The sequence below is a fragment of the Takifugu rubripes genome, chromosome 18, assembly GCF_901000725.2.
Source record: "Takifugu rubripes chromosome 18, fTakRub1.2, whole genome shotgun sequence".
In the NCBI taxonomy this organism is placed as follows: domain Eukaryota; kingdom Metazoa; phylum Chordata; class Actinopteri; order Tetraodontiformes; family Tetraodontidae; genus Takifugu; species Takifugu rubripes.
The window spans coordinates 5062461-5088546 of NC_042302.1; the positions used below are offsets into that span (position 1 = coordinate 5062461).

Here is a 26086-nt window from a genome sequence, read left to right on the forward strand (position 1 = left end):
GGTCTGAGTGCTTTGCGCTCACCCAACTACCTTAGGACACTGCAGAGAGTGCAGGAGAGAGAGAGCGTGGGGGGGGGGAGTGAAAGTGAGAGAGTAATGCAAGCCAGCGTGCACTCTCTCTCTTTGCCGCTACAACGGATCCTTTCCACATCAACGCTACTGTTAACGTCATGCCTGTAAGCTGCGCGCTCGGACAGCGCTCTCTTTCCTCGTCTTGCCACTCTCTTCTGCCGGACGCTGCATCACCGAGGGGGTGCTGACCGTCAAACCCAGAGGTGGGGGGGACGGGAAAAGAAACGGGAAAACAAGAGGAGAAAAGAAACAAGCCGGAGAGAGGAAGAAGAAATTGCGCGTCACCCCCTCCTTTTTCTAAAGCAGCTTGATCAACCTAGCTACAATACCCTCACTTCTCTCAGCACCCCCTTCCATCCCCCACCCCATTCCTCCTCTAAAGAAATTGACGGATTATTGGGAAGTGCGAGGGAGGCGGGCTGCAGCTGCTGCTGCGTGCGCTTGCTGCTGGTGCCGTGTGCTGCGCGGGGATGGTGTGTGTGCATTTCCAATCGCCGCTGTCGCCGCCGCGGCTGCCGATGTCGGAGCGTGCGGATACTTAAGAGGGAGCCGCTAATGAAGGTAGCGTCCGCCACCTAGCCTCAACCCCCCTCGACCAAGTGTTTCGAGAGGAAAAGAGAAATCAAGTGGAGGCGACGCCACAATGACAAGGGAGAGAATGCGTTTGACAGTGAGAGAGGGACAAGCGCTGTCAGACTGACCAACCAATCAAATGAGTGACCACTAAAAAGTGAACAGAGGAATACTGGGGAGGCTTTTTTTCCCCCCCGGGGGGTTTGTCAACCTCCTCTTCTAGGCTGCGAACACAAAAGGCAGAGAACACTGCAAAAGGACTGTGAAATTTTTATTCAAGCTTTTCCACTCTGATCGCTCCCCATCAACCGTTTCCCTTTTTTTTGTGGGGTCCGGGTTCACGGTGTGCAGAAAACTGTGCACGTCTTTTTACCCGTGCTTTGGAGATGGGGGTACGGCGTCCGGCTGGGCGATCAACTGTCGGATTCCAAGGACAAGCCAAAGAAGAGGAGCCGACATCAAGAAGTGAGCGAGGGAGCACTGCTGCGTTGGGAGCCTGATTGGATTCCTATCTGCAATCTTTTTTTTTTCCTCCCCGAATCGTCAAGGAAAAGGAGGAGGGGGGAACAAAAACTCACCAAGGGCCTTTGAACCTATCGCTTTGGATGTTTGGATTTACAAAATAACTCTGGTTAACCTCTTTGGCATCTGTCTGCTTTGACACAGCAAATATAAAGAGAGAAAGGCTCCCTTTGCCACTCCTGGGATTTACATGCATCTGATGTGAACAACAGCTTTATGGTTGCAAAAAGGAGGGAAGCTATATATCTCAGTACAAGGACCTGTAATAATAACTTGAGGTAGGTGTCTAGTGTTTCAATTTGTAACACCTTATCCTCCTGTCTGTCTTGTAACATGGTTACTTATTGCTTAATTTACCACCGTTATGTATTTATTGAACCGTTTCAGAGGAGGCAGCCTTCTCCGCTATCCCTCGCTTTTTTCTTGCCTGTGAGCACAGCTCATGGAAACAACAGCATTGATCAGTTTTGTGTGTAATCTAAGCAACTAGAAGCAACGTTTCTGTATTGTCCTCCACAGTTCCCTAAATTTACGGTCCCTCAACACAACTGCTAATCCACTTACTTTTCCTGTCCGCGAAGCCCCCAAAACGCCACCCCAAATCATCCCCAACCTTCCCCCCAGATGATGCTGAATTATGAACGTGCCACATCATGAGTCTCCTGGGGCGGGTAGCTGTGCATCGTGCCAGGAAAGCCGCCCTGCTTTGTGTAGTCTTCTTGATGGCGCGAGCATGGAGCAGCGCCTCCTTGGCCTTGGCGGGGGCGGCGGTGTCTCAGGGACCCCAGGGCTGTCCACCGCAGTGTTCCTGTAGTAATCAGCAGGGGAAGGTGGTGTGCACCAGACGAGGACTCACCCGCGTGCCCCCTGGCATCCCTGCCAACACGCGACACCTCAATCTGATGGAAAACGCCATTGAGGCGGTGCAGGCTGACTCCTTCCGGCATCTGCACCACCTTGAGGTGCTCCAGCTGGGGCGAAATGCCATACGGCAGATTGAGGTGGGCGCGTTTAATGGACTCACCAGCCTCAACACGTTGGAGTTGTTTGACAACCGGCTGACAGTGGTGCCCAGTGGGGCCTTTGAGTACCTTTCCAAATTAAGAGAACTATGGCTGAGGAGCAACCCCATTGAAAGTATCCCCTCTTATGCCTTCAACCGGGTGCCGTCCCTCATGCGACTGGACTTGGGAGAGTTACGGAAACTGGAATACATCTCCGAAGGAGCTTTTGAGGGCCTGGAAAACCTTAAGTACCTCAACTTGGGCATGTGCAACATAAAAGGTGACCTGCCTAACCTGAGTCCTCTCAAGGGTCTGGAGGAGCTGGAGATTTCCGAAAATCAGTTCCCAGAGATAAAGCCAGGCTTCTTCAAAGGCCTGCGCTCTTTGAAGAAGCTGTGGATGATGAACTCGCAAATAACAGTGACTGAGCGCAACGCATTTGACGGCCTGTCTTCACTGGTGGAACTCAACCTTGCCCATAACAATCTGAGCGCGGTGCCACATGATCTCTTCTCCCCGCTAAAGTACCTGGTGGAACTCCATCTCCATCACAACCCTTGGAGCTGTGGCTGTGAAGCTGTATGGTTAGCACAGTGGCTACGGGAGTACATCCCAACGAATTCGACTTGCTGCGGACGCTGCGTTTCGCCAGCCAGCATGAGGGGTCGACAGCTGGTGGACGTGGACAGAGGCGAGGGCGCTGCAGTCCAGTGTTCGGCACCTTACATTGGAGACGCACCAAGGGACCTGAACATCTCTGCGGGACGGGTGGCGGAGCTTCGTTGTCGCACGGCCCCGATGTCTTCAGTGCGCTGGCTTCTACCCAACGGGACCATCTTGACCCACGCTTCTGGCCATCCGAGAATATCCGTACTCAATGACGGTACCCTTAATTTCTCCAATGTCCTGGCAGCAGACACGGGAACCTACACTTGCATGGTGTCCAATGCAGCTGGGAACTCCAATGCCTCAGCCTACCTCAATGTGAGCGCAGCTGAGCTTAATACGTCCAACCTGAGTTATTTTACCACAGTAACTGTTGAGGTGATGGGGCCGACGACCGAAATGCCCAAAGCCAAATCCACCACGACCACAGCTGCTCCAGGTTCTGGTGTAGCTGGGGGAGGAGGGATAGGCCTAGGGACGACCACCACGACAGCCTCCCCTTCGGTCTTTCAGCCAGTATTTATTTCCACACCAACTGTGTTGCTGCAAAGCACCGACAGTCCGCTGGGTGCAGCCAAGCCATCGGTGGCACCAGGACCCCAAGGTGCCACTAGCAAACCAGGAAGGTCGGGCCCCAGTCTTGATGAAGTGATGAAGACCACTAAGATAATAATAGGATGCTTTGTGGCAGTGACGTTACTGGCTGCCGTCATGCTTATTGCTTTCTACAAATTGAGAAAGCGACACCAGCAGAGGAGCACGGTGGCAGCCGCCCGAACTGTGGAGATTATCCAGGTGGATGAGGAAGATCTCCCGCCTCCTGCATCAGCATCTCAAGAGACCGCGCTCACGTTGCCTGAGATCCGGGACCATAACAACATACACAAATTGGATTTTATCAGCCACAAGACTGACTATGGCTTCCACAAACCCAAGGCAGAGTACAAGCCCCAGGCTGACTTTACTCTTCACAAGCCCAAGGCAGAGTACACCACATATAAGCCAAATATGGACTTCAGTGGCCAGAAATTCCTCCCGGACTACAGCACTCATAAATCCACACCAGATTTTAGCCTTCACAGAACAAAGGTCGACTACAGTCCTTTTAGACAAGCTTATAGCACTCACAAGCCTAAAGCAGAATACAGCCCATTTAAACCAGACTTTGGCACCCACCCAAAAGTCAAATCAGACTTCAGCCCCTTTAAACCAGACTACAGCACTCATCCGAGGCAGAAAACCGACTTTAGCCCATTCAAGCGGGACTACAACACCCAGCCTAAACCTAAACACGACTACAGCCCACTGAAATCGGATTACAACACGCAGCATAAACCTAAAGACGAATACAGCCCATTCAAGCCGGAGTTTGGCACCCATCCAAGATCTAAACCCGATTACAGCCCATTTAAACCCAACTACAGTACCCAGCCTAAACCCAAAACAGACTACAGTGCCCAGAGATCTAAAGCCGACTTCACGTACAAACCCAAGGATCCTTACGCCCCCCATAAGACGGTAACCGATTACAGCGCCTTTAAGACCGACTTCAGCCCTCACAAAGCGGATTACAGCGCCTTCAAGTGTGACTTCAGTCCACACGCTCAGAGACCTAAACTTGACAGTCCACACAAAATGGACTACAGCTCCCATAAAGTGGACTACAGCACCCTGAAACCCAAATACAACACCTACAAACCGACTCCCCACGGGGCCAAATGGACAGAAAACAACGTTGGGAACTCTTTGCCTCGAACCTTGCCCAGCACCATCACAGCAATGGCCGAGCCCTTTGTCATTAAAACTCACGGAAAGGAGAAAGTTCAAGAGACTCAGATTTAGGAAGCTCCCCCAAAAAGGCACTTTCTCCAAGTCCCAAGCTCCCGTTGACCTGTCCCATGAGCCCCCCCCCCCATGATTTCTCCATTAAAATCATGCAATAGAATGCACAATGAATGGACAGGAAATACCTTTTTTTTGTACAGAGTGCAAACCTAAAGACTGATGATCTCTTGTTGTATATGCTTATAAATATAAATAAATATATATATGGACAAATTAAAACTACCATGGACTGGTGATAGAGAAACATATATTAAAGAGAAAATGAAAACTATTTTCCAACTTGTAACTTCTATTTAAACAATGAGTTGTTTAAGATGCCGTCTTGACTTTGACAAATGAGGGTAGTGTTGTTTTAAAAAGGGGCATTCTGTGTGATTTTTACACCATGCTTCAGAGAATGCAGTGTTGAGAAAAAAAAAATATTTATACCGAGAAGACTTTCTTTAACAAAACCGAAAAAAAGGTCGGAAGTGATCTTTAGAGGTTTATCTTGTAAAAGCACCAAGAATTTGTACTGTGCCAAATGTTATAAAAATGCAATAAAAAGGATTTTTTGGAAGAAAAAGGAAATGTTAGAGAGGTGTTTTTTTCTCCAGCCGTGTACTGTAAGGATCAGCCGAATGCTGTAGACACTGCAGTAAGATGCTGCAGCAGCTATACATTAACCCTGTGAGTGCTGGGCGGCTCCAGCAGAATCAACCATCGGGGGGGGGGGGAGTGCTTTTAATTCACATTTTATCAGTTCCAAAACCTTCTACTTGGGATCAAAGAGGAGACTCTCCGGTTTTTATATCACACCACCGTGGAGCACCAGCCTGTTGCTATGAGTTGTGGCAGAACAAAAGCCCATAATTAAGGAGATCGGCTGCGTTATTATCACACTTTGCCAAAAGGTTGTAGATCTTCATTTCACCTTCCACTGTGTTGCCAGCTGTTGTGCTTTCATCAGTCAGTGCGGGGCCCCTTTATGGTGGCCGATGCGTTCGGGGTCTTGGTCACTGCATTTTTCATCAGTGACAATATCGGCCCTCTCAATCATCATATATCCTCGCCATTGTCTGCGTGATAAAGAAAAACAGCGCGCAAGAGAGAGCGATGGGTTCATAGATGTGTATTATGAGAGAGTTCTTACAGCTTTGGGATGAGAGACTTGAGTCATGGCTTGTGTAACTGACTAAATACATATTGAGAGAGGTAGATTATTTGATCGATCCTGAGGACGGGACTTCGGCACGGGGTGGAAAAAAGACTGAAATGAGCAGGAGTTTGACCAAGGTCTTGTCCTGTGGGGGTGACGGTGGCATGTAGCATTAATATTTCCTGCTTCGCTACCACAGAATGTCAGCAGGTGGTTCTATATTCTTTACGGTGGAGAACTGAAAAATCATTAGAGTGCTAATGATGTTTTTCTTCTGTGAAAATGGAATTCGGGATACACACAGTGTATCGGCTCTTTTTTGGCATTCGTCTATGTGTGTATTGGCTTGTGTGGTGGTATCACTCTGCACTGCTATAACAGGCCCCTTCATGCTAATCAACACTGCTACGGGGTCATCAATCAGCCAATCAGCCAGCCAGCGAGTGAAGGGCACGTCTCCATGGAAAACACTGCCTCCATCCTTCCTCTGCTGTATTTTTCTGTTTGCATCATTAGCAATCATTAGGCCATTTCAAAGAGGAAGCAGGGCAAGATGCACCTACTGGCAGCTCAGCCCCTGAGGAGAGAGGGAAGAGAAAGGATACAGGACAAGTCGGCACAGAAAATGAGATGACAGAAGGGAGACAAGGAAAGGAAAGATAGATTGCCGGATAACTGATTAAAGAAGCCAAAACTGAGACCAGCTCTATGAGAAGAGCCTAAAAATGAGACATGCAGTGAGTGATGTGGCTAATGGTCCACACAGAAATCTGGGACGCTAAAGCAGAGTGAGAAGTGGGAGAGATGGGAGGACAGTTAGGGGCAGAGCGGGCTCGCCGAGAGAAAACGGGGAGCGAGCGAGCGAGCGCGCGACATCAAAACGCGCCCAAATAACAGCAAAATGAAACAAGCGAAGAGAGGCCGAACTGAAAAGGAGGTGAAAGAAAGCCGTTTGAGGCGGAAGGTGCAGAGGAGGAGGAGAGCGAGGAGAGACGCGAAGGGAGCAGGCTGAGCAAATGTGATGCAAGAGTGCCAGCTACAGATGGAAGGAGGAATATATGGCCGGGCCATCACGGCTCCTGCGTGATTGGGAACGGCCTGGATGGGCAACGACGCGAAGAAGTGCTGGTGGTGGTGGTGTGGGCTGAGAAGTGATGATACCAGTAATGGACTGGACCGCTGGGGGTACTTTAGGTAGCGAGGCTGGTGAATATGAAGGCAGAGGGGGGGGGGAGTCAAGAGGTCAGTGCAAATGGAACTGTGGGGAGGGTAACTGGCCCAATGCAAGCATGTGCGTGTTTTCAGTGTCGTCAGGAGGACACCGAGCAGGTCAAAGCCATTAAGACGAGCTGCATATCTGCTCCCACCCACTTCAAAAAATTAACGTTGAATTAATGAATAGATGCAATTTTAATTATTCATTTAAAGTATTTTTTGTCCTTATTTGTTATCAACTCAGGTTGCAGCTGGTAGTCACTGATCTGACAACCACCGATGTGGTAGTGTAACATCATGTCTTTATATTAAGAACTGCCATATTATGATGTATGTTACATGTTGCGCTCTCTGTGCATGTTTTTTGTCGACATAGACTCCCCCCCCAAAAAAGTAGTTTCTATCTAGCATCATCTATTTAGTATTTCTATCAGATTCCCACTGAATAACTTTTGACTGATGAATTCATTTTTTTGACACATGACAGTGCAGCCGGTGGCGTTCTAAACTCCAGCAAAGGATTTTCCAAGGCGGTGCACGTGTCAGGGGTTTGGGAGCACTAGCCAGTGTGCTAGTGGAGCAGACAGGGAGCTATTCTAAGCAGGCCTGGGAGCGTGCTGCCTTATGAGTCAACGTTAGTCAGGGCCAAATAATTGTTCCCAATGTCACACGGAGGGAGGCAGAAGCCGAGCTGCAGATACCCAGACTTTCTGGGTCTGGTTCTTTGTTGCTATGGCATGAAGAGGAGGAAGAATCTTCATTAGCGATGTCAAAGTGATGGCAGTGTGGATTTTATTGGAGGCATGTACACCGCGTTTGGACTGTTAAAACAGTCGCTACAAGAAAGATGAAATGGCAGATGTATTAACCAAGCGACAGAAATGGGGGGGAGGAATCACTAGGGAGTGCTCGTCCCACTGAGACGGGGTTTATTGCCCCTTTGATAGGTGAAAAACATCCTGGTGTTTTCTTCGGGGCAAGTGACAGTGAAGCCTTACTTTTATGATCCTGCCTGGATGTTGCGGGTGTGTGTGTGTGTGTGTGTGTGTGTGTGTGTGTGTGTGTGTGTGTGTGTGTGTGTGTGTGTGTGTGTGTGTGTGTGTGTGTGTTCTAAATCAAGTATAGTACGCCCTAGGCAGTCGTGAAGAGGGAGTATCGAACACACAAACTGGACACGCGGACAAAAAAACCCGCCTGTTCGATCACAGAAAAAACAATTATTTTAATTATTGAATGAATAAATAAGCAGCCCCCCCATCCATGTCATTGCTTTTGTCTGGGTTACAGCCTGCAGTAAAGCAAACAAATAAAAGAAATAACCTCCAGGATCACCAAGGACGCTGGGATGGAGCAGATGGCGTTTAAATGTACCCAACACCTTTAGGATAAGCTGACATATTTCTACAGCTGCATGAACACGCTCCTGCGACCAATCCAGGATGAATATGAGCACTTCGTGGAGGGAGAAATAAGTCAGAGGATTTGAGATTTCAAGCCGTTCTTGTTTCCATGGCACTCACGTTCCCATGCAACAACTTCTATTCTAAACGTGAAGTCTGGATCAAACAAGTGCGATGGCAAAATGGAGAAATGGTGAGAGAGGAGAGGGGCAGCAAAAAAAGGGGGGACGGTGAATCTGAGCCGTGATGATGAGCAGAGCACTAATGTCAAGGACTTGCTGAGAGAAGCGCTGCCACCGTGGGGAGAGCGGCGCATGAAAGCAACGCCGGGATCAAAGCTCCGCGGACCGCCCGCGGGTTAAGCCCCGGTTCTGACGCGGCGTCGGGATTATTCAGCCACTGTAGCGAAGTGCTGTGTTTACCTGCGCATGTGTACAGTTTGGCAGCGCTGATCTTTAAACGTCACGACGGATCGATAGCAACTTCTACTCGCTCCAGACAACAAAGGACAAGTTGCATTGTGGGTACTGAAGCCATTGAGTTCGATCCTAGCGTTTGCTTTCTGTTATGGACGCATTTGTGGTGCTTTAATCACTTAAGGGGTCAAATATAGATCCAAAGTCAGACTCCAAATGTAAGCTGGGGGTGTAAATGAAGTAGATTTTAGAAGGCAGCAGGGACCAGGCGCTGACCGTAGAAAGGCTTTGATTACTTGCATAAACGGATGCTTCTGAAAACGCAATCTACGCTCAAGAGAAGCCAGGGTGGGGTCGCCAGGCAGATTTAAGAGGCAGGAAAGGCAGCAAAATTTAATCCTTTTGCCTTCAATTCTGAGTCCAAAGAAATCCAGATGGACACCAGCACTTAGGGGGGGGGGGGGGGGGGGGGGTTGAGGATTTGTGGTCCGAGGAACTGCGAGAATGACAAAGCTGGTTTGAGTATCGTCATCCCAATCACGATCCGCTATCAAGTATTGATGAAGTCGTCTCTTAACTGAATAAATTCGATTTTGATTGACAGGTCATGCGTATTATTCTTGACCTAAGAGCGCATCCATTTTCTTTGGAACCCCATCCTTGGCCATTTAGTTCCTGGCAGCAGATTACGCCAAAATGTAGCTTTGCTGCCCAGTGTGCAGCTGGGAACCCATATCTGTTATTTCTTTACACAGAATTCTGTGTCACAAAAACGGTGGAAACACAGATGTGCAATTATACGTGTCAGCTTGACGAAGCCTGTGTAGGAGTCAGTGCAGGTTAACCCTGTGCCCGTCCATCGTTGCCTCCTCCACACAGGCGAAAAACACAAACAACTGAATCCACACAGAGAAATAAAAGTGCCCCAATACAAAATATTTGAAAGATTTCTGCGTGAGTACCAACAATAATGGCATGCATAATAATGAGAATATTTATTATAATAATTCAATGCAGGAGTAGAGGCTGATCGGGGAAGCACGTGTAAGCTGAGCCCCACTTCCTCAGTCTGGCCCATATAAGAGCACCTGCCCAATGGCAGGGACCGGAATGAAGACAGCCAGTGGTGGTGCTGGTACCCAGCACCCTCCACCACCCTGGAGTCCTTCACCATGGCTAATTAACCACAAGCAGACATATCAAAGATGAACACGTGAAAGCAGACCTGGGTTTGGCCATCAAATACTCTGTTGGGTCGACCAGCACTGCTGAGGGTGTGTGAGGAGACCAAAGGAGAGGAGGGGAGAGAGGAGAGGAGAGGAGAGAAGGAAGAGAAGAGAAGAAAGGAGGAGGAGAGAAGAAAAGAGGAGGAGAGAAGAAAAGAGGAGGAGGAGAGAGGAGAGACAGAAGAGAAGAGAGAAGGAGGAGAGGGGAGAGAAAGAAGAGAAAAGAGAAGTCGGGGAGGAGAGGAGAGGAGAGAAGGAGGAGAGAGGAGAAAAGGAAGAGAAGAGAGAAGGAGGAGAGAAGGAGGAGAGGAGAGGGAGGAAGGGAAGGAGAGAGGAGAGGACAGGGGAGGGGAGAGGAGAGGAGAGGAGAGGAGAGGAGAGGAGAGGAGAGGAGAGGAGAGGAGAGGAGAGGAGAGGAGAGGGGAAGGGAGGAAGGGAAGGAGAGGAGAGAAGGAGACAAGGAGGCAAGGAGAGGAGAGAAGGAAGATAAGAGAGAAGGAGGAAAGGAGAGAAAGAGGAGGAGGAGAGGAGACGGAAGAGAAGAGAGAAGGAGGAGAGGAGAGGGAGGAAGGGGAGGAGAGAGGGGAGGACAGGGGAGAGGAGAGGAGAGAGAAGGAAGAGAAGGAGGAGAGGAAGGAAGGAAGGAAGGAGGAGAGAAAGAGGAAAGGAGAGGAGAGGAGAGGAGATGGAGTCTTGGCAAGCGAGCAGCCTCCTACTTTGTTGGCAGTAAAGGCACAAACTGCTCACAGCAGTACACACATCTATTAGTATTGTTCCAGGAGATAATAACTGTGTGTGTGTGTGTGTGTGTGTGTGTGTGTGTGTGTGTATGTGCGCTAATCCTGCTAAAAGTGTGAAGCAAGTTCCTATGAGGTGGCAGACAATATGGAAGGGAAATCTAGCAGCAGATGAATGGAAAACCCTGTCTGACTGCAGATGTGTGGGGATTTAATGCTAAATGTCAGCAGCACAACAGCAGAGCCAGAGACGACTGCAGCTGCCCTTGAGCACCGAGGAGAGAGAGCGTGCCACCCCAGCAGGAAGACCTCTCGCTCGACCACAGTGGGGGGGTTAGGTTGTGCATATAAAACAATGATATAACACAGTCCAGATTAAAGAGCTGCAGCTGATCTTGCAAGAAATTTAACTGGCAACTGCAATATTTAAGAAAGCTGAAAGATCCAGGCAGCTAACAGGGTTAGATGTACCATGTACCACACACATTCAGGATTCCAAACCAAGTGAGCCTAATCCTGGTTGGATTCCTGAAAAGATTTTGCCAATCTCGTCCTTCTCTTTATACCCCCCCCCCTCCCGGATGCTCCTCTGGAAACCAGGGAAAAGCCGATCGCTGACACAGCTACTGAGATAGCCCCTCCCTTGTTAGGGGATGGGATGAAGAAGAAGCTAAAAAAATAAATGGAAGCAGGCGCTGAGGGGGGATAAAGGTCCAAGTGGGGGGCATTATGCTGGGAAGATTACCTGTAAAAACCTCCAAGTGTGCTCAGCACTTATTTATTCAGATCTGAGGGGCTGTGATCTCGGGTATAAACACAGAGACAGAATTTTAAATGCAGGAGGGGGAACGAGGGAGGAGGGAGAAAGGGGACAAGGCAGCAGAAGACTGCAGGCCGGAGAGGGCGTGGCCTCCCTGCAGCAAGGACACATGACAGGTCACGAGAGGAGGAGGAAACAAACGTCCGGCAGCGAGTCTTCTGCCGCCAGAGACCCACCATTTGGGCTGGGGTGTCTCAGACCAACGCAGCCGAGCTGCCGTCCACTCAGCGGGGGGCATATTCAGCTTTCATCAGTCTTGTTTGCTCAGGGGACGACAGGCGGACGCTAACAGGGTGCCACAATCACATGCAAAAACCTGATGAGAAACCGGTCCAGCTGCCAAAATATGGTACATTTGGGTCCCGACTCCATACGAAGTACACAAGTGTTGACTTGGGAAGGACGGGCGGCGTTAAAAAGGTCTTTCATCGAGGATTTTGAGCAGGAATTATAAAGCTAACCCGCTGCTCTGTTTTCCAGCCGCTAACATCCAGGACTTAATCGGTATTTGTCCAGACTTTGTCACTATCTCCTCTCGCACTTGTCGTTTCTGGCAATCACACTCCGAAGAAAGAAAACAGATTGAACCTAATCAGACACGCGAGTGAATAACAGGAGAACAAAGAGGACTCGTGGGATAATGAGACGGGTAAGCGTCTACTGACACAGTCGTTGGACAGCTAATGGGGCGCCTGCCATATTTTCAAATGGACCAAAACTCAATGCATAGATTATTTAATTTTAATGTGAGTGGGACCAGAGCACGAGCACAGATAAGGCAAACAAAAGGCGCACAATGGAAGCTTTGTCTCTTTCTGCTCCCTGTTCAATATTGCCGGTCCTCTAAACTCGGCGATTTCACAATTGTGCGTATAATTAGAGCGCATGCAGATTTTGTTCACTGCAATGAAAATAATTCATGTAATTGACTTCAGGATCCATCCATTATTGTTGATATATGGGCACAATAGTGAGATTTCTTGAGTTTCCTCCGCTTGGGGTGGGCCTTTAGCCCCAGAAACATCGTCTTTCCTTTAAAAACGCTCTTGTTTTGGGTGCCACTTCGACCCTGTGATTAAGATGTGAGCGGGGCTGGAAGGTAAAAAGAGAAAGGAGGGAAGAGCGCCAGGTCTTCCCCTTCTCCTCACATCTGAGATAGTCTGCGAGATGGAACGCCGAGATCGATTTGCGGGTCACAGTCAGGCGGGCGGAGGACGGAGTCAAGTGAGAAGAGCCTCAGACATTAAGCCTCAAAGAGGAAGAGCTGCTTTACACAACATGATTGATACAAATGTGATCACAGAGCAGGTTAAATATTTAACCGCACCATCATCCTTATAATAACGTAATAAAAGTCACATTCCCAAACCAGGACAAATGCCTTTAAAGCTGGATCGTTTCAAGAGGAAACGGACGACAAATAAGATGAATCCAGTGAGTGATAAAGTGCGAGGCGGCGGAAGTGCAGGAGAGCGTCGTCTGATTGCCCTCATTAATGAGCAAGAGTGCTGCAGTGCCCTTCATGTAGAGGCGAAGGGCTGAGAGGATTCAGCTGGTCCCCCAGCACACTGTGTGCCTTTGTCTGCAACACTACCCGGGGTATGTTTAGCAAGGCGGAGGGCAAAATTGCAGCTCCTTCGCACGCGCTTGTGCACGCCGAGCACAAGGTCGCCCTCGTAAACGAGCGGCGGCCGTAAAGCGGCGCGCGGGCTTCGCCTCTCCTCTCGCCGCTTCATCTGGATGCGGAGCCATCCATCTCTGCCGTTAGCGCGATTGTGTGATCGCATTTATGTGGCTCGCTCTCTTCACCTTTGGGCCGTAATTCATGATTTTAAAGGCACCCGGCTGCGACACTGACGCGCCGAGATGAGCGCCGCCTCTTTATGCACCGATGCAAAACCCCTCCCCCCCCCCAAAAAACCCCCAAAACACCCACCCTGTAACAACAATCGGCAGGAAGTGATGGACAAACCGCTGCAATAGATGCTGGAAACCTTCAGTGAAGCAGGTCTGTTCAGAAAATAAGCTTCAAGGTCAAACTTTCAATTGAAAACTGCAATTTAAAGTGGACCCGCCTTTCTATTAGCATCGGTGCTTCACGCCGTTCAACAGTTACAAACGCCGGCGTGATTCTTCCTCGCGTATTAACACAACGTCCACTGGCGCCGGGGTCATGAATGGCCACGGACACCTTCTATCTGTGTCTATACAGCAGCAGTAATGTGAGTATGGGGCTGTCAGCTACATTATGTCACGTGGAGGGGGGGGTAGAAGCCCGAGGGTCAGTTCCCATGCCCGCCGTCCGTCTCGCCGTCCCAGGAAACCACACCATGAATTATTCATCACCAACACCCATCTCCCTCACCGCAAACACTCAGAGGCACACGGTCGAGTACGAGGGGAGCAAAACAGATGCAAAAACATCTGCGGATGTCAAAAACACTAAGTAACAGAGGAGGGGGATCAGATGCGGTCAGGAAATGTGCACAAGAGCACTGAGAGCTCCAAATGGAGGCTTTTCTGTGGCCTCGAGGAGGCAAAAAGGCTGAACTGCATGCAGGAGGTGCTCTGCAGAATGCTAAATAGAGCGATCCAGCGGCCCCGACTCCGAGGTCTCGTCTAATGGCCAGTGTGGTGTTTGAGGCTACGATTCACACGGAGCCGCCAGAGAAATTTGCAGATTCTCCTGATATTTTAGCGGCGTTATTAAAGATTAGCAGTGACATTTAATGAAAGGGCTCCAAAAGAATTAGGAGGAGACGCTGGCGGTGACTCGTCAGCACGCCGCGGCAGAACCTCCCGCGGGTCTGAAAGAAGATCGTGTTTGCGAGGCGAGACGAGGCGCAGGTGCTCACGGAGGCGAGCGGAGCCCAATCACGCCTCAAGACACCGAAACAGCAACTAGAGTGTGGAAGGTAAGTACCTTTTACCACGTTTGCGCTTTAAAGAGCATAGCGATGCTAAAATGCTAACGCTATTTTGGAGTTTTATTCCCATTTGTGCCTCGTATGAAATAAAGTTTGGATTCTTTGAGGTCCCCTCTTAAAGGTCAAGATTAAATTTGCCCTAAAAACCACCAGGGAGAACTAAAATAAATAACATTCAGAGGAAGACAATGAGGCAAGACTGTACTTTTACACAAACATTAAAATAATAAAGGACAGCATGAAAGGGGTGTTTGCTGAAGTTTTCACTGCTGTTTCAGTTCAAAATGGGGCTGAAGTGCAGTACTCGGGCTGAAGGGAAAGGAGGGAGACAAATGGACACCAAGGCGGTGAAACGTGATGACAGCAGAAGAGACTATTCCAGAATCAAAGGGTGAACGGGCTCGTCGGGAAATGAAAAGAGGTCTAATTGCGCCCACAAACTATGGAACTGCGGCTGCATCAACATGTCAACAGACTATAGAGAACTGTGAATGACTCTCGAGCGGAGGGAGCCGCAGAGGGATGTGAATGCAGATAAATACCTCAGCCAAACCCAAATAAAACGGCACCGCCGCGATTCCGCACGGATCTGCCGCAATCACTCGCTATTCAGACACAAATCAACAGCAGAATCTTATGCTAATGAAATCATAGGATCCATATTCGTATTCCGAGCGTGACACCTTAATAACCTGTTTCAGCGGCGCCGCTGAAGGGCACAGTCATTTCCTCCCGCTCCAAAAAGTTCAGCGTCTGCACTTCCTGTCACCTCTCAGAAGAGCGACAACGCCTAAAACCCCGTTTATTTTAGACATCCAAGCACGGGTTCGAGCAACTCCGCGACAAAGCCCTCGTGCTCCGATACTCAGCTCTTGGTATCAATGCGCCTCTTTCGTCGAGCGCTGGGAAACGTCCGTCACAGCAGGCCGGGTCGGCTGCACAGCCCCCCCCCCCCCCCCCGCTGCAGTCTCATTGTATGGCTCCGGCCTGTCTGCTGTCTCATACCAACCCACAACAAACATGCCGACGCCGCCGAGGACTGGCAAGAACCAAAACCTGTGAAAACATTTAGCCTGTGTGTACGATCACACCTACTATTAGATTATTTAGTCACATATAGACCAAGGAAGTGAGTGGAATTCTGTTTTATTCACATGTAGAGGGATTTTTTCACAGGCTTGTTTTATGGCTAACATCCAAAACTGCTAACTTTTTCCTTCCATTACAAAACTCGCTAACATATAGCCCTGTATACAAACAGCGTGCTATAGGCTCCACTGAAAATGCAAGTCAAGGCTTCATTTCCATGACAATGAAAAACCCAGGACAGAGTCAGAATGAAAAAAAAACCCTTTAGAATGAAGATAAGAAAGGAGAAGGGGAGGAAAAATGGAGGAAATGAGAGAGTGCAAGGCCAGTATAAGTGCTGGCAGGATTATAGCTGGTTTCATCATGGCTTTGGACCGTTCACCGCTTCTTCTAAAAACCTATTAGCATGTGAATGAACAGGCACAGGGTGGACGGGAGTTCTGTCGATCACCGGAGCGCCGGTTCTCTATCAGGTAAGCTTTCCATAAACTGGGAGCACACAGGGAAGGTTGGCGCGAGTGTGTCGGCAGCTTATAGCCACTTTTCCCCTGAATCAACACTGGCATAAATACCATAATAGTCATTTGGGAGTCGAGGGTTTAGTCAGCGTTTTCAAGTCATTGGCTCTGGCTCTGAGGTGTGGACATAAAAGCAGTCATTCCTTGATGCGTGGCGTTAAAAAAAACATGAAAAGTGTGTTTGAAATCCAGGCGGGCGAAAGCATTTGAGCCAGGAACAATGAAAATATACAAGACGAGTGTATTGAACATTGATAGGATGATTTGTGGAGCTCCTGCGCTCTTAAGGGCGGGCTGCTTGTTTAAAGATGAAGAGTAATGGTTTCATAAAAAGAACGTCAGCGCGTATCTGCACAATTTCACTCGCCGCGTCCGAAACACCCTATTTATTATGAAACATTTCAGTATACCTCCCTTTAATCGCTGATTCGATACTGAAACATGCCAGATGGGCATTTGGCAAATACCTCCGAATGTAAAGTAGGTAGAGTATTTATGGCTAACCACTGTCTGAGAGGCAACACACACCATTTTTCTGACTTTCCTGGACCAAAAATGTTGCTTGGAGCAGCTAAAACTTGGACTGAGACGTGTGAAAGTGAAGGGATGCCAAAACAGCAAAGCAAACGGCAGGTAAAAAGGCAAGAAGGCGGCAAACGAGTGATGGGAAGGGGGGGCCGCGGTGCCCCCGCCGACCCTGCTTACCTCCCTCTGCAGCACCAGCTCTTTGGTGAACAGCATGGCCTCGTTGCTGAACGGCTCCGCCACCTGCGTCCCTACGGGCGTATTCCTGGAACTGCGTGGACATTCGATACCTGCGGGCGACAGGGACCCAAGAACAGAGTCAGTGCGGTGGTGGCGGTGGCTAATCACGGCCGCGGTGGGGGGGTATGAAAAGTTCGAACATTATCCGGCTTTCAGAAATTCAAAAGATCATTCACGGGCACCTGCGTGTGTTCGGAGGGACAAAAAGGTCAGAGCCAAAATTGTTTAGCCGGAACATTTCACAAAAGCTCCGGTGTGTGTGTGTGTGTGTGTGTGCGTGCGCATAATTGGCATCACAGCGAGGGCACATGGTGCGATACTGAAAAAGAGCCAAGGCTGTCCACTTTGTGGGACTTTTTGCCGGAAAAAAGTCCCAATGTTTCCTTCAAAAGTTTAAAAAAAAAAGTTTGTAAAAAAAAAAAAGCTGCTAAAGGCTAAAGTTAGCCCTCCTGCACGTATTAGGACGCACTCTCCTTCGGAACCGATAAACGGTTAATTCATTCAACTGGTGTCCAGGGCGAGCATAAACACTTGTAACGGCGGTGAAAACCTCCGGCGTGTCCTGATGATCAGGAAAATCTACCACGCTTCCTCGACGCGACGCACGCTGCCTCAGGATGGACCCGTGGTCCTGGAGGAGGCTCAGACATGTCCTGGCAGCCATTAGCTGGATGGATGGAAGATTCCCCGCTGTGAAAAGTCCATTTAGGCGACGCTAATTCGGCTTTCGGAAGGGAGCGAGCGTGAAACGACTTCACCTTTGGCTGATTTGACACATCGCTAGCTGGCGGAAGAAGCCAGACCCGGCGCTTCCTCAAAGGTTACGTCTTTTTACAACCGGATAAATAAAACAGCGCCATCTGAAATATTGAGCAGTTGCGAGCCTTCGTCTGCGTAACCGCTGCAGCCTCTGTTTATTTAACGTCTACTGGTCAGAGCAAATCCATCACGACCGCTCTAAAGCGAGACAAAGCTGTTGCCGCTGACAACGGACCACACACACGACGACTCTGCCGTGTTGTTCTTAACGCTCGCCTGAAGGCCGCCAGCAAATCCATCATCCTGGTGCTGCAGTCGAAGACAGGCGGACGCCTTCAGCTCGTCTTTGACTCCTCCTGGACCCGTCTACCCTACAGCCACATGATCGCGAGAAAGCGCCCTTTAACAGGGAGAACCCTGGAGCAGAACCAGTGTTTGATGAGAGGGGACTCTACTGAGGATGCCAGAGTGTCAAGAGGCGTTGCCGCTGTTGACGTCAGCACTTCAACGGGATTATTGAGATGACCCGGGGGGGGGGTGATCGATGACAGCGCCGAATCAAGCTAACACTCTGGCGCCAACCAAACAATTAACATGCAGCTAAGAGCGCCTTTGATGGCCGCGCACCAGTCTCGGGGAAGGAAAGCACCGACGTGCCTTCCACCAAATGTCAAACCGCTCTTGCTGAAAATGTTTCATAATCTGTGTATCGCTCAACCGCAGGACGTGTAAACCAACACGCGCGGCCATTAAGGCGCGTTTAATGGTGAAACAATGCCAGTAAGTGCTATGCAAATGTGCGAGCGGCGCGTTCAGAATGGGCCCTTCCAGTGAGGGATGATCATCGCGCTGGTGTTTGGAATTCACGTCAGAACCCGAAACTAATTGGATGAATTCATATGCGTTCATTTGCTGGAAACACTGTTTCGCCTCTAATATACTGTTCACACGTTGTAACGCAACTGTTTTTGCCCCTCTTCTTTCTTCGCTGTCGAGCAAAGACGGAATTAAGCCGACAAACCGTGCCGAGATAATGAGCTTCAGGAACGGTTCTGGAGGGAGGAGGGAGGCCAGGCGCGCCCGCTGCGACGCGCACAAACGTATAACAGTTCCGACAATATCGTGGCCGTATTATCCTCCCGCTCGGCTCATGAAACTTTTGATACTTTTGTTCGTGGAGGCTTTAAGCTGAGCGCTAATGCTATTAGCATCTGCAGTATTTCGGCGAAGTTACTCATGCTCAGTGTTTTATAATCAAGAGGCGGGAGTATAATTAGACCTTTGAGAGGGATCTTTGACGTCATTTGAGCTAAAAAAGCTGGTCATTAATTATCAATTTGCCATTTTATGCAACTACCAGCGGTTCCTCTCTGTTGGCTCAAACTGGCTCCCAGCGAGTGTGGGTGGGGGGGGACTGCCGGGGAGGTTGTAAGTGGCGACCCATGGAAGTAGCCTCGGCGGCTCTTTTATCCTCCGTTCCTTCCGCCATCACCTCTCTGCGGTCCGAGCGAGGCCTCTCCTCAAGAAGCTGAAATCATTTAATTGCTTTTGCTTTATTTAGAGATGACAAAACTCTGGGGGAATTCACATATATTTAAAATGTCCTCCTGGCTACAAGACAGTCATTAAAATCTAGCTGAAGCCGCTGATTAAACCCCGAAGAAACCACTTTGTGAGTTAGATTACACTTGTTTTGGTTTATTCTCAAACCCCGACATGGCGTCGGAGTCGCCCGCTGCTGAGTGTGCGAGCTGGCTAAGCTAAGGGGGGGGGTAAGCTAAGGGGGGGGGTTGAACCCACGCTGAGCACAGAACAAAGAAAATGACAACTTCTCTTTGATGCCGTAAGCAGTTTCTGGAGATGGGGTGCTTGACTTTTGCTGCGTATGTTCCCGCAGATAAGGCCGCCGGCTCGCTAAAATATTCTAACCTCCAAATATCTGCGTAATTAATCAGAGCGGTCGCCAGATTTAAACGCTCCCGGAGCCTCCGAGGGTGCGGCCGGAGACCCACTGTCCTCCAGGCTGATGCAGCTCATGGCCCGTTTAGCTTCAGGACTGAGGCCGTCATGCAGAATGCAATGAAGCCCCATTAGCCACCAATACTTATTTATTTGGGCGGGGCTTCAAAAAGATCACCTGCTTCCAGCGAGCAGGCAGGTGACTCTTAGTGCGGGGCGGCGCCGTGGCCTGATGGAGAACACCAGGGACGGTGGCGCGTGGACACGGTCTATATCGGCTCTTAGACACAGAGAGCCGTAACGGCACCTTTAAGGAACACCGACACGCATCCTGACCCGCTGTGGCCTCGCTCCGAAAGTGGCTAAAATAAAGTATTGAAGCGGCCAATTTTTCAGCCTTCCGCCGCCCCTCCCTGAGCTTGAGCGGGCCTTAATGCCCAGAGACTTCACATCAATTGGGCCCCTCTCTTCCCCCCCTTCTCTCCTATCAGCCTCTGCATTTTTACTCCTCTGCCTCCTCGTTTCATCATCTCTTCCCTCTTCCGCTCCCTCCCGAGCCCCCTTTCCTGTGTGGAAAGCTTTTCTTTCCAGCTTCAGAAGACGGATGACTCCTTTACCCTTTATCAAACTTGCATGCTGAAGTGACACCGTGCAGGCCGGCGAGAGACGAGAAGAAAGGAAAGGTGATGTGGGAGGAGGCGAGAGGGGAACTTCCCTTCAACTCAACACACCTCCGCTCCTCTTTGAAGCGTGGGCTTCTCTCGCTACCCTTTGTTTCCTCATCCTCCATTTCTCTTAAAGAACTGTCTTCTCCCATCAAGGAAACCTCCAGGAAGCGGAAGGAGGTTGTGTACAGAAGAGCTCGGAGGCATCTCGCCAGAGCAAGTAGGTCGCTCCGGGCCTAAATCAGAACAGATAATGTGTCCGGCGCGCTCACTTGCATGTTTTTGCACATTGGAGGAGAAAAAAAACAACATCTAAAAGCAATCTGAAGGGAAATAATCAGTCCTAAGGAATGTGAGAGGAAGACCTCCAAAAGGAAGATAAAAAGGCAGAAAACTTTATTTGGAACCGGGTATATTTGGTGATGTCGTGCAAAAATCTCCCGATACGGGATTTTATTGTGATTCGCGATGCACAAACAAATGTTGAAGTGGAGTTTAAATGTACTTCTGATTGACGTTTGCTGAAAAAGTTTTATTTACCAGCCAGTTTTGGATTATTTTTTCTTTCTAAACACCAGTTTAGTGACTTTTTCTCAAAACCCACCAAAAATTCCACGCACATTTCAAATGAGGGATATGACTGTTGCAAAGGTTGAAATATAATTATGGGAAATAGCAGCAGTTTAACAGGTGAGTTAATGGGAGTGAACAGCCGACGTGCTCCTTTTACGGAGCGCTGATTAATTCCGTGTTTCAAGGTAGTCGAGGTCTTCTACCTACAAAACGATGTGTTTTTATTATGCTTATAAGACCTTCTGAGGAGGACTTATGGAGATTTCTTTAAAAAAGGTTTAACCAAATTTCCCGGACGTAAAGACACACTTGAAGGCGTTTTATGCCGAGCAAACTACCGCGGTTCAAAGACCGTTTTAAGTAATATTGTGAAGATACATTGTGCAGTAACACAAAGACCCACTGTGCTCTCATGCACTCCAACACTACAGTGATTTAAAATGAACAAATTTTAACAATGTTAATTAACAAATGTTAATTCTATACATGCTAATAAGCTACCGCGTATTAAATCTCGATTCAGACAGGTATAACAGAACAACTTCACCACGCAAAGCTGTAATGAGAACCTGAAAATAGAAATGAGGTTTCTTCCAACATTTAATTAACTATTGACAATATGTGGCAGATAAGGTCAAGAAGTTTTTCTCTCCTCGCACAAAAAGAAACACGTTCAGGGCAGCCAATTTGTCATGTTTGTGTCATTTTCACTAAAAAGAAAATAAGCTCTTGGAACAGATGGCTGAATAAAACATTGGAAAGATACGTTTGACAGAAATAAAAATAGTGCGAGGAGGTAGGGAGCGCTTGGAGTTTCGAGGCAGAGATAATAAGACGCTGTTTGTGCCTCGGGGTTTGGCTTCATATGTGGTTAAATGTTTTAGCATCAGTTGTTGCGTAAAGTCAACCATGACGACGCGTCTGCGCGCTCGCACCGAGGCCGCAACCTCGCAGATGTAAGGTTTTATCCCAGAAAAATCCCAGCCTGTGCCAGACGACAAGGAAAAACACTCAGAGACGCACGTCGGAGAGCCCGCGGTTAAAAATACACGCAGCTGTTTAAAGTGGGCTAATGTGTGAATTAAAGGCAGCTCGCAGATGATGAACCCTTTCTGCCGAAGACAATTTTAATCAACCGCACTCGGGGGCTCTAATGCGCTCCTGACAATTTCCTAATAAACTTTGATTGAATAAAACCCAAAAGTAGGGCAGCTGTGTAAACACCATGTCAGAGATGCCCAATGAATCCCCCATTCATGGGGGGGGGGGGGGGGGGGGGGGGGGTCCTGAATGCAGATTTAATAGCAGGGGTCGTGTCCAATCCATAGTGTAGCGGGCAAGGGGAAAAAAATGTTAATTACAAAAACCATCAGTGGATAGCAAAGACAATCGCAAGCAAATTACGATATTAATTAGGACGGTGATGGAGCCGTGTATAATTACAATGGATCTATCGGAACTGTAACCTGATTATCCAAGTGGAAACGTGGAAGTTCTGGATGGATGAGATGAACTTTGCAGTGCGGAATATCTCGAAATCATCTTAAACCTGCAGATTTAAGGCTTTAAAGCGGCATCAGAGTGTAAATGTGATTGATAAATCACATATAAACCATCTCACCACAGCAGTGGGTCTGTAATAAATATGACCACTGCGGTAACCCAGAAATGATGCGCACGCCGACCGTGAGCCAACCTGGCACGTGGCACCGAGAGCGGAAGGTGAGATCAAAAGGCGGCGTGCGTTACATGCCAGTGGTGGCGTTTTGAAATAAGGTTGGCGCCTGTTGGAGGTTCGGTGAGGTTTGAGGCTGCTGGAACGCTGCTCTCAGAGAGCATCTGTGCAGAGGGACGACCTCTCACTCCAGCACAGGATAATGTCACCTACCAGCAAGGAGGAATGTGATGAGGCAGGTTTCTTTTGGCAGGTAGAGCTTGAGGCGGGAGCCGCTGAAGACGTACTCGACCACGGCCTCGGATCGGCCGGCCCGCTGCAGGAAGGGCAGGAACTGCTTGGCTTTCTGCGTCTCCTGAAACACAAGAGAGCGGGGCGAAGGTGATGCGTCTCGCGTTCTCTGACAACCACAAATCCGGTCCGTCGCGCGTCCCTTTTCAAAATTCCACCTTATAACAAAACCAACTTAACCGAAAGAGGATTTAACGTGATTAATTTCACGCGCTGGCTCCATTTTCACAGAGACCTAATCCAGCAGCACGCGTCATCTTTGGACAATGGTGCGACGCTCTATCGGCGCATCGGTGTTGAAGACTGACGGCGTGCCGACTCTCGCGTACATTTATCACAATTCTAATGATGTGAAGGAGGAGGGAGCCATTTCCTGCATAAATCAAGACGAAATCTTAACGAAGGCCGTTCTGCTTGGCCACGGCACATCTGCAAACCCGGGCGATCGAAGAGAATTCGCTCCACTCCGTCACGAAGGGGTGACTCAACAGCTCGTTGTTTTGCCTGCGCCGAAACACGAGCGCGGCTGAATCATGGGTATCGGAGCAGAGCCGGCGACACTGGCGGATTCAGAAATGATAAAAATATGATTTAACATGCGTGAGGAAGGCACAACAGAGCCTTCGGAGGTGGACCAGTGTCGCTGTCTGCGAGTGTGGGTGCCCGCCAGAGCGGCGCCGAGGCCTGAAGGATGGATGAAACAAGGACAAGCGCCCAGTATCCACCGCGAGTACATAGGGAAAACTCCAAAAACAACAGCGTGCTGGCTGGACGTGCCACGGATGAGCCGACACCCCCCCGGCCCAGACGAGCCGCTGCCGGCGCAGGTCCTGTGCTTTAGCCGCAAGATTCACCACCTGAACTCCACCCACACCGGTCCAAAATAGCCCCTTGAGTGGGAGAAAACCAGAACAAACATTCTGTCGCACATTTGCAGCACCTGCAGTGAGTAGGCTGTGCAGGGTAACTTCAGGGGATAATAAATAAATAAAGGGATGAGAGAGGCCCTCATTACGCAACCTTTAGAGGTACGAGGTGAGTCAAGAGCTTTAACTACTCTCCTCCCACCACCTCTGCTCATCTCCTACACTATACATTTATAAACCTATTTCTACTCTATTTGTGCCTCCCTCCCACTCAACGTACATAATCTCTTTTAGTAAACCTATATAGCCAAGCTGGGAGAAGTGTAGTCCTATTTCTGTGCGCGTGTGCATGTGTGCAGCTGTGTGTGGGAGAGAAAATGAAGGGAAGGGTAAGTATCAGGAGGGGGGGGGGGGTTATAATGTTGCTATTTCAGTCTTTAAGAATGCTCATTACACTCGCCTGTCCAAACAACTGGTGCGCGCTTGTGCACACGCCTGGCGACGCTCCAGGAATGTGCTAAAAAATCCTGCTTGTGGCCTTATTGGAGGCTGCTAAAAGAGGCGCGGAGCTGCAGATGCACTGACGCAGCAGCGGTAATGAAAGCAGAGCTTAAAGGGGCTTGGTGGCACTAATGTAACACAGCGGCCCAGCACAATCACGGGAAGATGTCAGGACCACCGCGGCCGCGACTGGGTTAGTCTCGCAGCCGAGGCCGCCGCGCCACATTTAGCAGTTTGTTATTAAAGTAAATTAATTATTGAGCACCTCCCTCAGCTGCGACTCCCATGTCATCGCTGCACAACAAGTGGTCAATTTAGCCGGTCGAGTTTGGAGGGTTTACGGCTATTAAAAAAGAAAAAAAGAGCATTAAAAGTCCTGATGAAATAGCAGAGGGCTGCTCAGTCAGCACAACAATTCCCCCATCATCATGATGTTTACAGGGTCCGGCGGCTCCGCTCTGAGACGTGGGGGGGCTACGATAATGTCAGCGCGGTGCCGCGTCGCCTCTGAGAGGAGCAGCTATGGAGGGACGTCCGCTGCACCCCGGCAGAGAGTAACGCTCGACAGCAATCCAACAAATCGGGCCGTAAATCTGACGGAGCATTGTGCTCTAAGAAAAGGCCGAGGGAGGGAAAGAGCCGCTCTGATTAATTTAATAGGTGTCTCCTTCAGAGCTCACGAGTACTACAAATGAGCTCCATCGAGACGATGAGGTGCTGATGTTAGAGGCTTGTCGAACTTTAGAGGCGGCTGAGTGGCAAGCGTTGAAATATTCAAAAAGGGGCTTAAATGAGAAAGAATAAAGGGAGTTTTGAGGGACCCTACATAAACCGTCCAAAAGGTTTGAGATTAAACAAAAACATCTCTGCTCTGATAGAAAAAGATGCTGTCATAATTGAACAGAAGAACCAGGAAAGATGACTGAAAAGATGAACATTACAGAGAGAACTCAAATAAACAGCCATAAAGCCAAAACATGCTTAAAATGGAACGCCTATGAAACGGCCATTACTTCTTATTGGGGGTCTTTATGGGTTCCCGACGCAAATGCTCACTCCTAATCAGGCTTCATTAGCCAAATGATGTTTCTATAAAGCCCCTGAGCACATGTAAACAAGCAAGGACTGAACGCCGCTGATGATTTTATTAATGGCCCGGCTTATTTTTAGACGCCTTTTTAGTTTCTTTATGAAGAGGAAAAGTTGCGGCGAGAATCCAGCTTTGTAGGGAAGAAAGAAAAGACAAAGATACGTACCCCAGAGATATCCGCCACTCTGTGGATGGGAACCTCCTTCTTACTGTGCAGCCCTTTCCCATTTTTGATGGCCCTGCAAGTCAAAGAAAGAGCTCCAGTCACAGAATTCAAACAGCTGGAGGCTGAAACAGACCTGCTGTTTGAGTAATGGAGATACACAAATGGAGCCATTGTGGCTTTGGGAAGAGGGATCAAAAACTACCAGTTTATCTTCCATCAACTCCCATTACAGCTCAACTGGAGGAAACCCTGAAGAGGTAATCTATAGGCTTGGGACCAGATGTGGAAACGGTGCTTGAGAGGCTCTAAATGGAAGAGAGGGAGGAGGAGGAAAACCAAAGATTCTGAGGGGGGGTTGCCTCTCTACAGGCGGCTGGAGGTTCAGCAACGATGACTGGTTATGGTGATCCGTGTTAAAACCCTCGGGGGCTGAAGGAGATGACTCGTGGGGCTGCGGCTGTGAAGTGGAACTGTGCCACCTACGGCTACAGCAAAGGAAATCTATGGCTCCTGTGATGAAGCGCCTCCAAGATGCGGGAATGCATATAGGTGCGATTAATCGCCGAGAGGAAACCTCTGAGGCTGCGGGGGCCGCCGGCCTCGCGCGC

General features: G+C 49.2%; 2 protein-coding genes across 2 annotated transcripts in view; one reads left to right on the forward strand and one right to left on the reverse strand.

Annotated features, from left to right (window-relative positions):
* Nucleotides 1–26086, reverse strand: part of snd1 (staphylococcal nuclease and tudor domain containing 1) — an 88874-nt gene that overhangs the window by 41632 nt on the left and 21156 nt on the right. The window contains 3 exon segments of the mRNA NM_001032733.1: nt 16874–16983; nt 22778–22919; nt 25479–25551. Coding sequence (NP_001027905.1) covers nt 16874–16983; nt 22778–22919; nt 25479–25551 — 325 coding nt within the window.
* On the forward strand, nt 1608–4717 carry LOC101064199 (leucine-rich repeat-containing protein 4-like). The gene is made up of 2 exons (XM_029851635.1): nt 1608–3716; nt 4527–4717. Exons 1-2 carry the CDS (start codon nt 1821–1823, stop codon nt 4677–4679), a joined length of 2049 nt encoding a protein of 682 aa, XP_029707495.1. The 5' UTR covers nt 1608–1820; the 3' UTR covers nt 4680–4717.

What these genes read in the sequence shown, in the direction of transcription:
- LOC101064199 (XM_029851635.1), top strand. Translation starts at nt 1,821, where the DNA reads ATGAGTCTCCTGGGGCGGGTAGCTGTGCATCGTGCCAGGAAAGCCGCC. An exon ending in AGATCCGGGACCATAACAAC is followed by an intron (nt 3,717 to 4,526) that starts ATACACAAATTG and finishes CCCAAATACAAC; the next exon opens with ACCTACAAACCGACTCCCCA.